The 13,652-nt window shown below is 39.3% G+C and overlaps 3 protein-coding genes across 6 annotated transcripts in view; 2 read left to right on the top strand and 1 right to left on the bottom strand.

Moving 5' to 3' along the window:
* The first annotated feature begins 227 nt into the window (after positions 1 to 227).
* On the top strand, positions 228 to 1,572 carry LOC117823456 (trypsin-1-like). Its single transcript, XM_034698664.1, has 6 exons — positions 228 to 278; positions 373 to 523; positions 621 to 871; positions 965 to 1,101; positions 1,201 to 1,302; positions 1,398 to 1,572. The coding sequence occupies exons 1-6, from the start codon at positions 239 to 241 to the stop codon at positions 1,443 to 1,445; spliced, it is 729 nt and encodes a 242-aa protein (XP_034554555.1). The 5' UTR covers positions 228 to 238; the 3' UTR covers positions 1,446 to 1,572.
* A 3,425-nt stretch (positions 1,573 to 4,997) lies between these two features.
* On the top strand, positions 4,998 to 7,849 carry mrpl17 (mitochondrial ribosomal protein L17). 4 transcript variants are annotated; one of them, XM_034698668.1, is made up of 4 exons: positions 4,998 to 5,122; positions 5,222 to 5,414; positions 7,264 to 7,332; positions 7,424 to 7,849. In XM_034698668.1, exons 2-4 carry the CDS (start codon positions 5,241 to 5,243, stop codon positions 7,676 to 7,678), a joined length of 498 nt encoding a protein of 165 aa, XP_034554559.1. In that variant the 5' UTR covers positions 4,998 to 5,122; positions 5,222 to 5,240; the 3' UTR covers positions 7,679 to 7,849. The 4 variants fall into 4 exon arrangements, with proteins under 4 accessions (XP_034554559.1, XP_034554560.1, XP_034554561.1 ...); XM_034698669.1 differs by having other exon boundaries at positions 5,026 to 5,122; positions 5,196 to 5,414; XM_034698670.1 differs by having other exon boundaries at positions 5,027 to 5,142.
* The window catches only part of tmem145 (transmembrane protein 145), a 67,754-nt gene continuing 60,663 nt past the window's right edge, over positions 6,562 to 13,652 (bottom strand). Inside the window, exons 15-16 of the mRNA XM_034698660.1 lie at positions 8,833 to 13,554; positions 6,562 to 7,586 (exon numbers count right to left, since the gene is read on the bottom strand). Of these exons, the coding sequence (XP_034554551.1) occupies positions 13,315 to 13,554 (240 nt within the window). The 3' untranslated portion in view covers positions 6,562 to 7,586; positions 8,833 to 13,314. The remainder of the gene's footprint in view (positions 7,587 to 8,832; positions 13,555 to 13,652) is intronic.

Below are 13,652 nucleotides of genomic sequence, written 5' to 3' on the forward strand. Positions count from 1 at the left end.
TCAAATCCATATTTGCATTTTTCTTGTTTCTTAAAAGATTTCAAAGAGCTACACGTGTAGTGTCCCAGTGCTGACCAGTCAGCACCCAAGCAAATATTTGCTTATCTGAAACCTGGAATTTTTTCCAGGATCCTGATTGGTTCAAAATAATCTTTGGGGTGTGTCAGTGGAGCGGTACTATCGCATATAAACCAGGACTCCAACCCAAGTCTATCATCCACAAGATCATTCAGCAACCATGAGGTCTCTGGTCTTTGTTCTGCTCATCGGAGCTGCCTGTAAGCACCTGAACTTCTTTAATTATTGACTTGTTCTAGTTTCTAAATATTGTTCATTTGGTTTTTAACTAATTTGCCTCTTGTGTGTTTCCAGTCGCCCTTGATGACGACAAGATCGTCGGAGGGTATGAGTGCACACCCCACTCCCAGCCCCATCAGGTCTCTCTGCAATCTGGCTACCACTTCTGTGGAGGCTCTCTGGTGAACAAGGATTGGGTTGTGTCTGCTGCTCACTGCTACAAGTCGTAAGCACAATGTTTTCCTGAGGTGTAAACAGTCATTCAGCTGCCATATTTGTGTGTCTCTGTTAATCCTAATCTGCTGCTCTTCTTCATCTCTTAGTCGCATTGAGGTTCGTCTTGGAGAGCACCACATCAGGGTCAACGAGGGTACCGAGCAGTTCATCAGCTCTTCCCGCGTCATCCGCCACCCCAGATACAGCTCCTACAACATCAACAATGACATCATGCTGATCAAGCTGAGCAAGTCCGCCACCCTCAATGAGTACGTGTCAGCTGTGGCTCTGCCCACCAGCTGTGCCCCCGCTGGCACCATGTGCAAGGTCTCCGGATGGGGCAACACCATGAGCTCCTGTGAGTATTAATCCTGCATTGTCTTCTTCACATGTGAGTCTGTACTGCACTGAAGCACCAGTTTGATCTTTACATTTTTGTCTTTATTTTCAGCCGCCAACGGTGACAAGCTGCAGTGCCTGAACATCCCCATCCTGTCCGACAGGGACTGCGATAACTCCTACCCTGGCATGATCACCGATGCCATGTTCTGCGCTGGATACCTGGAGGGAGGCAAGGACTCTTGCCAGGTATGTATTTCAACATTAAGGCAGCAATACAGCTACTTCTGTATGAATATCCTAGCATGGCTTTATTAACCTTTGACACCTTGCACTCTCTTTTCTTAGGGTGACTCTGGTGGCCCCGTCGTGTGCAACGGTGAGCTTCAGGGTGTTGTGTCCTGGGGTTACGGATGTGCCGAGAGGGATCACCCCGGTGTCTACGCCAAGGTAAACCTTCAATATCTCTTTGAATTAAGAATGATTGCTGAGTGATAATTGGTCATGAAAAGTGTGCTAAAACCTTGTTCTGTGTTCACTGACAGGTCTGCCTCTTCAACGACTGGCTGGAGGACACCATGGCCAGCTATTAAGTCTGATCAAGTGATGACCATCTTACTCTGCTGCCTCTATTCTACCATTCTCACTCCAACGTTGTTGTTGAGTTTGAACAATGTGCAGCCATTTTCCATCTGAGTCAATAAAATCTTTAAATTCAAAGCATCTCCTTTTCCATTATTAATTTACACCAGAATATATGCTGTCTAACGTGCCACTGATACATAAAGTGGTTGAGTTTCCTGATATGCCTGTTGAAGCAGCACAGTTTCATTCTTCACAAACAGGAAATCTGAGAAAGGTTGTTATTTTTTACAAAAGTGACACAATAAAGGTACAATCTCTCATCCTTTCAATAGTCCACTTTGTGTTTAAATGTGTTTAAAAGTCACATAATTCAAACCACTGCTGCAGAATGTCATATCACTTATGTTAAAATCGACTGTTCCAGCTCTGTTGAACAAGTTTGGAGTCATTTTAGAATTAAGCTAAGATATATATGGTGCCACACTTTTATGTTTCTTTTTAAAGTTAAAAGAATTACACACAAGGATCTAACAACTGTTTGACACGTAATTTATAGTTTTAATGTAGGAGGTGAAGACAGCAAGGGTAATTGCTAGTAATGTGTGTACCCCGGCATATATCAGTGCCTCAGTTGGTCCTATCCAATAAAAAAATTCAGTAGACACCTCTAGCTATAGGCACTGTGCTTTGAGACACTATACACAGTGAGATTATTGGAACATGTTGAGCTAAATGTTTGCACAACTTTCCTTTTGTTTGGTTGTGCTTTCATTTTTTTTCTTTCATGAAAAATGGACATTAACATTCATCCCACTCAGAATGATCGAAATGCTTCTTTGTCTATTTATGTCTGCAAAAACTATCTTCCTAAAGAGAGTCAATTTAAACCAAAAAGCCACTTATTTTTGAGCACAGAACACTAATTTACTTAAACAAGTTTAATGAAAATGGCTCCAATGGGCAAACTAAAAGCACTGCAGTTTTGTTTTCTATTCAGAAATAATACAAATTGGGAGGCATATTTTGAGTGAAGGACATGCTGGATGAAATTTCTTAAAATACTCAGAACACTGTAGAAACTTAACTAATACCCAACTCTATGTGACCATTTGTACTGTTTTAGTTTAAGTAATTATTTTTTGTATTAATTTAATTAATGATAATGTTGTTATACTTTATCATTAACCCACTAAAAGTACATTTATCCAAATACAGTTAATTTATCTGTTGCTAAATCAGTATTTATCAAGTGTTTTAAGCCCATTCTTCACTTAGGTTCTGTCATATATTGTTGTCATGCAAGACCTTATGCAAATCAAATTGATGGACTAGATCGGACTGAACCTGATCCAACCAAAGAGAAATGTTTACCATAAACTTTAGAAACAGTTGCTCTGCAAGGAAAGATTTCCCTGCAGTCATCATTATCAGAGGCCATAGTAAGTCTGTCTGTGAGAGAAGCTCCACCTGGACCTGCAACTGTGGACAAGTCAAGGTCAGGGCAATGATTATAACCTGTACTACAACAAATCCTGTGCTATACTCAAAGCAGGCCGGATCATGCCTCATACAAATATGAAACACAAGGTTTCAAAGTGTAAGTTTGGAACAGAACTGAGCAAAGTCTTTAAAGCATGATTCTTAGTTAAAGTGTGAATCTGTGAGTCTGTAAATCCTAGCTGGCAAACAGTGCACCATGCAGATCAAGCTAAGCAAACCTTCAAACTGTGTGTGTAGCCTGTAGCTCTGCCCTCCAGTTGTGCCCCTGCTGTCACGGGGTGAAAAGTCTCAGTATGGTGTGTTACTGTAAGATCCTGTGATGGATACCTTCACAAAGGCAAAGACTCCTGTCAGCTTTGTATCTCAGCTAAGTGCTGAGTAAGCAAATTGATAGTGCACCAAGTGCTACTTTAAAGAGTAGACAGGAACAATCTGACATTTTACAGTGGGTAATTCTGGAGGTCCTTTTGTGAGTGTAATGGTGAGCTGCAGGGTGTTCTGTCATGGAGCTTCGGGTGTGCATGGAAGAACCAAGCAGGTGTCTTTTCTAAGGCAGAAAATAAAACCCATAATAACCCTTTATTTCTTTTTCATGACACAGCAATATCTCCAAAGCCTAGCATGCAATAAGTTTCCAATATTCCATTTTCCATGTGTAATACCCTTTCTCTTGCATCATACTTATATTTTCACAGACTTGCTGTAGAGCATCGTGGCCACTTTACATCTGCTACAGCTATTTCGGTTCTGTCTGTGAAATTTTGCAGGAAATATTCCAAAATCATTTTAAAGAAAAGTGTAACATCCATATTTCTTATAAGCACTCTAGCACTTTCTTGCAGTAACAGTCAAATGACTGATGAAAATGAGAAGGGAAAAAAACTGATTTAATGCTATTAATTACTGCGACCAACAAAAAGAAATATGCTAATAGGGGCAATACAGTTATAGTTCAAGACACACAGCTGACAAATACTGTTGACATCAGCAGTCAAATTTATCACTATGAAGTGGTTAAAACCTGAGCCCGCTTCACTCAGTTTGTGGTTTAAGAAGGTTTCTGAAATGTATTTGATGGAAAAGATAACATATTCTGTGAGACTGCAAAGGGATGTGTTGGTTGGAAGGTGGAGCCCTGCCATGACTGTGTTGGTGAAGTTAAGTGCCCTTTTTTTTATTTCATTTATTTATTTACTTCTTTTTATTTTCATGTTTCTCTTCCTTCCCTTTTCTCTATGTATGTATTATTGTTATTTTTCTTTCTTCAAATCAATATATTTATTGAGTTGTATACACATTTTAGTGACAAAACAAATTGATGTGTGCCTCACAATCAAAGCAACCACCAACATTAAAACAAACTTCTTCTCAGACCAAAAGCCATCTTTTATGCATATATACATATATATATATAAAATAAAATAACATGGAAGGGTAATACACCTGTATGTATAATTTACTCTTATTTAAAGGTATTTCTGTTATGTTTGTTTATTATTATATTATATTTTATGAAACTATATATCAACAGAGACAGTAAAGATGTATAAATAACTGTTTAAGTTGCCTAAAACAAAATAAAAAGTAAGTTCTTCAAAAAAAAAAAAAAAAAAACCCAGCTGTTTGAATAAACAATACACAGAAAAACAATAGTATCTTTAATTAACAATAAACGACAATAACAAGAATAAAATACTGATATTTGCCATAGACTGAGTACTTGTATTTAGATGTCAGTCCAGCAGAGTCGATCCCGTGTTTTATGTCAGGACAGCTTTTATTGTGTGATTTATTTAATTTTAGCTCTGATTTTAAGGGTCTGTTTTATACGTTTGTAAGGTTTAAAAGCTGTTATTTCATTTCATTTTATATCGCTTCATTTTGCTTTGCACTTCTTCTTGTTTGTATTGCCCACTGTACTGCACTCTGTTACTTGTATTGAAAAGTGCCATATAAATAAAGTATTATTATTATTATTATTATTATCATTATTATTAATAATAATAATATTATTATTATATTCCCTCTCGTTTTACTCGATTCTGATTACATTTAGTTTAGCGGAACTGTCGCTCGGTGGTTCATGTCCCAGGTCGGACATGTTTGATGACGCACCAGTAATGACAGCCCCTGTAAACTCCACAGTACTGACTTAACTGACCTCAGGGTTTGTTCCTCCTTTGAGGTAACTCTCGTATGTTACAGGTAGATCTGGTGAGAACATTCACTCGGTGTTTAGAGTTCTTCAGTGTTTGTAGTTTGTCTTCACGTTTCTGACTCGCAGGTGAATCTATCCGGACAAGATGCGTCTCACGCTGCAAATGTTGATCTCCCATGGCCGGGTGGCCCGGAGGATGGGGATGGGTCCACAGTCCCGAATCAACATTCTGAGAAATATTCTTACGGGACTGGTCCGACATGAGAGGATAGAGACCACTGTGGCCCGAGCAGATGAAGTCCGCTTCTACGCCGAGAGGGTGAGAACGACCTCTGCATGCTGCCTGCTAACAGCTAGCTAACAGACAGCTAATGTTACAGCATGAGACTGACTGTAATGATCCAGTGAGACAGACTTACATAGTACACAGGAGGCTGGGCATTATTTCACTCTTATTATAGCAGTGAAACTCTAATTCCATGTTCATTTTCAAAACCACAAATTTTTCATGCAGTCAAGTTTATTTTTGCATTTGAATGAATCATGTGACATATGGATCTGTGAATAAAGCTCAGGCAGTATATGAAATAACATGTTCACCTTACAAATGCATCATTAAAAGTTCAAATGCTACAACATGTTAAATACTATGTTTGAATGACTTGAAAAGCATAATGACTGGTCATACTTTAAGTGTAAACATACTAACAGAGGTGTCAAATGTATTCACATTCATTACTCAAGTAGAAGTATAGATACTAGGGTTTAAAAAGACTTCTGTAGAAGTTTGAAGTATCAACACAAGCTTTTTACTCAAGTAAAAGTGTAAAAGTACAGATTTCAAAACTACTTAAAGTATAAAAGTAAAAGTAATGTAAGGGGGAAAAATATGCCATTAAGGACAAAAGCTTAGACTGCGCCATAGGGGCCTATAGTGCATGACCCCTCCTCCCAAAAAAAACATGTTTCTAGAGGCCATAATGACTATAATGTTATATTAATATGTTAATGTTGAAATATTTGGGTTGCCGCATTTATGCCCATTGAAAATGAATGCATTTTCATACAATGCAAATACATTAATACATTATATGTGCATTAATGTGTTTCATGGAGCGGAAGATAATGAGGCTATTTTTAAAATGTGAGGAGTAGAAAGAGGGTACAGTCCTCGTCGCAGGGGTCGCTGGTTCGATTCCCGACCGGTCGACCATTTCCTGCATGTCTTCCCCTGCTCTCTACTCCCCATATTTCCTGTCTCTCTTCAGCTGTCCTATGGAATAAAGGCAAAAAGCCCCAAAAATATAACTTTAAAAAAAAAAAGAAAAATAATTACTTCAGTTAAGTATAGATACCCAAAGTTTCTACTTAAGTAATGTAACAAAGTATTTGTACTTCGTTACTTGACACATCTACATACTAATGTTTAAAAGTAGGTTACAGAATATGATGGAAACACCACAAAGTTTAAGCTTGTGATAAGTGTTGGATTTATTGGATTCATTTATTCAGAGACGCATATATTAATTTTCCGCTCTATATTTGTATCCACTTTTACATTCAGAAAATTGTAATTGATTTTCTTGAGCTCAAGTCCAGTGCTGTGACACTCTCCACTTCTCCTTCAATTAAAAGCAAGTTTTTCATCTGGACTTAATTCAGCAGGATGTGCATACAGCTGCTCTCCTTTATGGACGCAGTTCAATTTCAATTCAGTCATCAGAGACACATTTGCATTTAAATCAAATTTTCTCCAGGAGTCCAAACAGCAATAACACTTTATACTTGAATAAGTCTGTAGACACCCAAACATTACAACCACATATGAATACGGAACAGCTCATTATGAATCCACAGACAACACTGTGCTGCTAAAACAACCTCACCTTTTCTGCTCCAAGGAGTTAAGTAAGACTTGAATGTAGTTTTAAAAGAGTTGTGCAGACATCTTTAAATATATTTAGCCTGATATAAATCGAATGAGTCATAAAAATGATTTACTTGCTTCATTATTATGCATCTAAATCACTTTAAATTACAATCATTGCCAACTTATGAACTGGCACTCACCAAGAGTATTTCTTAAGATGGTCTTACTTTCACTTTAGTCTTATTTATTTATTTTTTCTCTTCATCACGATGCTCACTCTCTCTATTCTTTATCCCAGCTGGTTGACTACGCCAAAAAGGGAGACACTGATGAGAAGGCGATGAAAATGGCGAGCTTTTGGATGACGGTATGTATCTGCTGCTCCTTCTGCCTCCCTTTTGAATTTCAAATAGTCGTCAGGAAGCGTATTCTTAATTGACTCTGCTTCCTCTCTTCAGGAAAAGGATCTGGTCCCAAAGCTGTTCAAGGTCCTCGCTCCACGGTTTGAGACTCAGTCAAAGGGCTACACGCGAATGGCTCGCATCCCAAACCGACAGAATCTGGACCGAGCCAAGATGGCTGTCCTGGAGTACAAAGGCAACCCATTCCCTCCTCTGTTTCCTGTGAAAAAGGAGAACGAACTCTCTCTTATCAACCAGCTGCTCAAAGGCTACAGAGAGGAGAAGGCACAACAGCTAGCTGCCAAAGCTTGATCAAAAGGAGCTGTTTGCAGATGCTGCAGACAGAGGCTTTCAGAGACTGATGTATTTCTTCAGCAAAAAGAACTGTTCCAACTCCAGAGTCGACAGAGGAGAGGAATGTCTCTGTGAAAGGACATTCATGAGTGGTTGTATAAATGACAATAAATACTATTTGATAACAAATTTGTGCCTTGTTTCTCTGAACACATGGTCAGCAGGTTGATCCTGCTGATGGCTAACACAACAGCAGCACTCTTCTTTTACATTCTAAAGGGTCATTCAGAAGTTTAGTTTTGCACTGTCATGGTGTTGGGTGTCACTTTTGAAGCAGCAAAGGCCAAATCAGATTAGGTCAAGTTTTTAAAACTCTTTAGAGTCTTAAATAATAAGTAGAACATTCAGAAAATCTTTTATATTTAATGTTTCCCACACAGGGATGACACCATGGTGGTAATGTACACCATTTGATGCATCCCATGCATCCACTATCTAAACCACTTATCCCATTAAAGGTTGCAGAGAGGCCAGAGCCTATCCCAGACCCAACTCGTTTGAGGCATGATGGCTGTCCAACATGAGTCTGGTTCTGCCTGAGGTTTCTGCCTGTTAAAAGGATGTTTTTCCTCGCCACTGTAACTAGCTAAATACTGCGATGTGCAATGCTCATGGTGGATAAAGATGAGATGAGACTGAGTCTTACCCTGTCTTGAAGTTGGGTCTCTGTTCATAATTTGACATAGAGTGGTCTAGACCTCCTATGTTTGTAAAAGCATCTTGAAAACGTTTGTTGTGATTTGGCGCTATACAAATAAAGATTGATTGATTGATATCCCAGCTGTCATTGAGCGAGAGGCAGGGTACACCCTGGACAGTTTGCCAGCATATCACAGGGCTAACATATAGACACAAACAAACATTATCAGGCAATGAAAAGTGACCAATCGACCTAACAAGCATGTTTTGTTTGGATCGTGGGAGAGGATCCACACATGCACGGGGAGAACATGCGTAATCACAGCTGCATGTAATCACAGCTGCGCGTCATCCAAGATACAATACATCTCGTTTTGTTCCAGTACTCATTGATAAGCAGTGAAATAGGGACTCCAACACTCCAATAGTGATGCCGTTTTCCAATACAGACACACAATTTTTATTTCACGTACCGATGTCGATGAGCAGGTTACTTTGATTTCAGAATGCAGGCCGCTGACTCTGCAGGTTCCAATGCTGCTTTCTCCGTCTTTATCCGACGATCCTTTCCACAGGTAAAGTCACAGCTTGCATCCACAAAACGTCCACTTTAAAGGGTGTTTTTTTTACTTTGTAGTAGCTGTTTGACTTGGTCAACTTACAAAACTTAAATCTCAAATCAAAACCCGGCCACGGGGCACGGGGAGAGTGGATCTTACACGGTGTCCAGATAAGTGTCAATGTCCAGCCAAGTATTCAGTGTTTTGGTGGTTTATTGTATAACAAAAGGTTCACTCAAACAAAAGGTAGCGTCTCTTTCAAATTTCCCGGGAAAAAAAACATTCACCATCCCCGGTGTCCGCCCCTCCTATCTTACCTACCCATATATATAGACATCACCCGGTGCAAAACTATCTACCTATAAAACTGAGTAACAAAATATACTAATACCCCTATGGCATCAAAGTTAATTACCTTGAATTTAATAACAATAAATAAATCAATTGATTAAAGTAAAAATAATCAAACACACGAAACAATGTAAATAGCGCCAACACTCCTCATAGAGGGGGACATGACCAGCCAAGTGTTTAAACCAGGATCCTTCATGCTTTGAGGCAACAGCACTAACCGCTGCACCATTGTTTTATTGATTCATAAAATACATGAAAAATGATCCCAATGCAAAATACGTCTTAGAAATCAGCATTACAAGAAGTTTGAAATAACAAAACAAACTATTTCTTTCCCTTTTTAATCTCTGCTGTGGCAGCAATTAGACTGAAAGCTTTTACAAATGTGGCCCGTTAATGCAGAATGAGCACAGCTGAGCAGTTTGTTGTGACTGCACAGTCAAAGAGAGGAAACTCACAGTCACTGAAATAATTAGGCTAGCCTACATCAGACTGTGACCAGCCTGGACTGTGTCCCTGTGCTGTTTTACTTTAATGGACTCTTGTAATGAGAACACACTCTAAATATGATTTACAGATATTACATTGACTCCTCTGGACATATGCCCCTGTCCTGTCTCAAACACAGACACCGCAGCCAAATAACACACACAGCCAGACAAGGCCTCTAATAAAACCATATTTTTTATTGTTTTGGCAAAAAGTGTATATGTACAGCATATTTAGAATCATCGTTTGACACCATTAAAATGCATTTGAACAGTGCTTCAGTGATGTGCTCTTAACCAGATCGCTCTGAGTCACCTAAAAGCTGTGCTCTTTTCTGTCATGCATACATAACCTCTTTTCTTCAACATCTCTCCCTTAAGTGTGTCTCAGTCCTATTGTTTTATGTCAATATACACACACACATTTTAAGCAGTGTTACAGTATCAGTAGTCCTGTCTTTAAGCTGAGTAATCCAGTGTCTTATCAGTCGGGTCATGGCAACCGTAACAATAGGCAACAGCAGACAAAATGGCAGACATGCCTAATATTAACCAGACACATAATCAGCAATAACAAGTAATACTCAAATTCAAGTATCATTCTGTTTCACGTTACACCTCTGACTACACTCTTACAAATTACACACCACAGTCCTAACATCTTAAAGTAGTCCATTACAGCGACATCGCCAGTGATAAATCTGTAGTATTCACCATAATCACATGGTGGACAATTTCCTGATGTCACGCACAAGGTGGGAAGCTAAATGCTACTATAATGTTAAACTGCTAGCTTATGGTTGTTACTCTTATTTTGTATTGCAAAGAAATGCAATTTTTTTTCACTTCCAAAATGATCAGCATCTTAAAAGTTGTTTCAAGTTAAAACCACACGGCAACCTGTGGTCTAAAAAATATGAGTCCAATGCGGAAGTGCTGAAAACTGCAGTTCATCGAGGATCCGCTTGAGGCTGGCTCCGGAAGTACCGGAAACCACATACACACCAATTCAAGAAAGCCGATCTTTACAGCAGAAACAAACATGTTTACAGCCTGGTACAAAAGATGAGTGTAGACTGGATAGCTCATTTCTCGATCGCCACACACTGTACGAGGTGTGAATTTTTTTCTAACGTGACAATTTCAAAGATATTGAGATTACGAGTCTTCAAATGAGAGGCACAGCTGACTTGATTGACAGGCGGGAACACTGTAGCCTCTTTATGTCACGATCGTTTGACAGCAGCAATATGGCTGCCGCTGCCGCTTGGCCTCAAAACAGTGCTTCAGAAACAGATGGGTGATGTCACGGATACTACGTCCATATTTTATAGTCTATAGCCAAAACATATTTGATACTACTACTAGCTAGCTAGCATTACTGAACAGCTAATATTAGCAGTCAGCCATTCCTTTGCTAAGTGGAACATTAGCTAGAAATGTATGCCATTCCTACTGTCCCATGTACCACTATTAAATTGTAACGTAAGCACTTAGCCAATTTCTTGCTAATGTTTAAGTTAGCTAGTGGCTGAATGCTAAGATTAGCTTCGTGTGATGGCAGCTAAAAGGGTTTTACTTATGTTGTTTTGACTCCCTGTTATGTACCTCCAGATTTAGACAAAAGTCACCAGCTCTTTAGCCATTGATTAATCTTGGAGTGGTGACATTTTCATAAATCATGGCATCACTTTATCACTTGCAGCGAGGCATGCAGCAGTACAACACAGCATTTGAGCTTCCCACCCGGAGTGTGATACGAGAGAAAAATCGCCTCCATGTGGAAAAAGTCAATAAGCTGAGTACCACCACTTTTATGAATCTGAAATCAGTGACGGATTAAAACGAAACAGGTACATAAGTTATTGTCTTTTCCCAGATATTTATAGGCTCTGAACTGCAGGAAGCTGGTGGTAAACTCAGTTTCAATGACACTCTCACATCTAATCAACTTCAGTGAATCAAATGTTAAATTACATCGACAAAGCATGACGTGTTCCCTAAAATGTCCGGGCAGCCAAAGATCGTTTTCAGACTTATTTACAGGCGTATGCTTTTGGAATACTACAGGATGTGGTGTGAATACATTTTCAAAGCAGTCGTATAAAGGTGACATCATCACGAATAAACAGACTAAGACCAGGAACATTAAAGTGCTCCATGCAGGACAGACAAAATGTACAGTTGTGTTGCTGTTTCACATTTCATCTACAAGGCTTTCTTTTTTTGTTATAGTTCAATGTTTGGGGGATATGAAACTAGTTCTATTCATTCAATTTTACACAATAAGATTAGGCCAACATCGATTCAGGTAGTTGACAGGGGTGAGGATAAAGTTAGAAGTATTTTTCAGAAAGGCAGCCTCCTGCTCTTCAGAGTGTTACAGTGGAGAGCCAAAGGTAGAGAGAATAAATCGATAAAGGTGTAGTGTGGTGTTTCAGTAACTTGAAACCCACCCCTGTCCTTGTGCTGTATTGCATCAGTACATTCACCAACGTCTACAAACACAGACATTTTTCTGCACTCTAGTAAAAATGGAGCCAAAACAAACAGCTCTTTCACTGGTTTCATATCGAGTTCAACAGCGCGAGAGGGTTTTTAATTGGAATTTATCCAATCGAAAAATATACTGAAGCCTATCGTATGTATTTACAAACGTATAGATTTCAATACACACAATAAGCCAATATTGTATGGTCACATGGAGTACATAGATCAGTTTTTTTTTGGACGGGATATACATTACAAACATGCGTGTTTTTACGAGTGCCCACAGTAAACGTGACATTTTACATTTACACATCAGCATATCAATCCAGAATAACCAGCTGCAATGAATTATAGAAGAATATAAATCAACTCAACAAACTCCATTTAGAGTAAATATCTATGCTTTATCAAAATGTGTCAAACATAAAAAATGTTTTTATTTTTGTTGTTTTTTACATAAATTCTTTAAATGTAATGGCATGAGATTATTTTAATGTCCACAGCACCAACTGGAATAAATGATGTGAAAAAAAAAACATGAAAACAAGTTTCCTTTTTTTAAAATAAAACTATATAGAGAAGTAGCTCTCTCCAGTTTTAGCTATTTACAAACTCTGTCAGGCATACCATCAATGCCTCATGAATGTTTGAACAAAAGTATTTCAAGGATTTTGTTCATTTCCGCCCTCGTGCACTGCTATCATTCTATTGCTCTGGCTACATCCACTTTGTCATCCTCCTCCCCGTGTGCCTTTTACTGGTCAACATTAAATATTTATTGCTTCTTTACTCTTTAACAAGCTCAGCACTCCTATCTCACTGCCATTCCCACCTCCACCCCCCCGGGTTATTTTCATTCATAGGTGAAAAGGTACCATTTAGGGAATCACTTTTCTGATGATGTCTCGTCTTCTTCCATCCAAACTTTTTTTTTTCGTCTCTTTTGTCTTTGAACAGAAAAACCTTGATTTCCACTCTGCCTTCGTCTTCACTTTGTATTGTCAGTCCGTCCCTTTCCCTCTCTCTCTCTCTCTCTCTCTGTCTGACAGTCTCTCTCTCAGTCTCATGCCTTCGTTCCAAATCCTCCTCCTCCTCCGCCCTGCATGCTGAAGTACTCGGTGAACGAGGGGAGCCGGGGCGGCATCGGGGGCGAGCGCGTGGCTAGGCGTGGGGGTATCGGAGGTGGCGGTGGGGGCAATATTGACGTCAAATCAGCTGCGGTGGTGATGATCTTCTGCTCGCTGTTCCTCGGTACCTCGGGTCCTTTACGGGCCACCGTCTCCTCCACTGTCTTCACCGGGTCCTGGAGGGAGGAGAGAGAGGTCGGTGGTTTTAAACTTTTGACTTCTCAGATTCTCTGGATGGAGGTCAGAGAAGTGTCACATGGGTCAGACACTGTTA

Source organism: Notolabrus celidotus, chromosome 12, assembly GCF_009762535.1.
Source record: "Notolabrus celidotus isolate fNotCel1 chromosome 12, fNotCel1.pri, whole genome shotgun sequence".
Classification (NCBI taxonomy): Eukaryota; Metazoa; Chordata; class Actinopteri; order Labriformes; family Labridae; genus Notolabrus; species Notolabrus celidotus.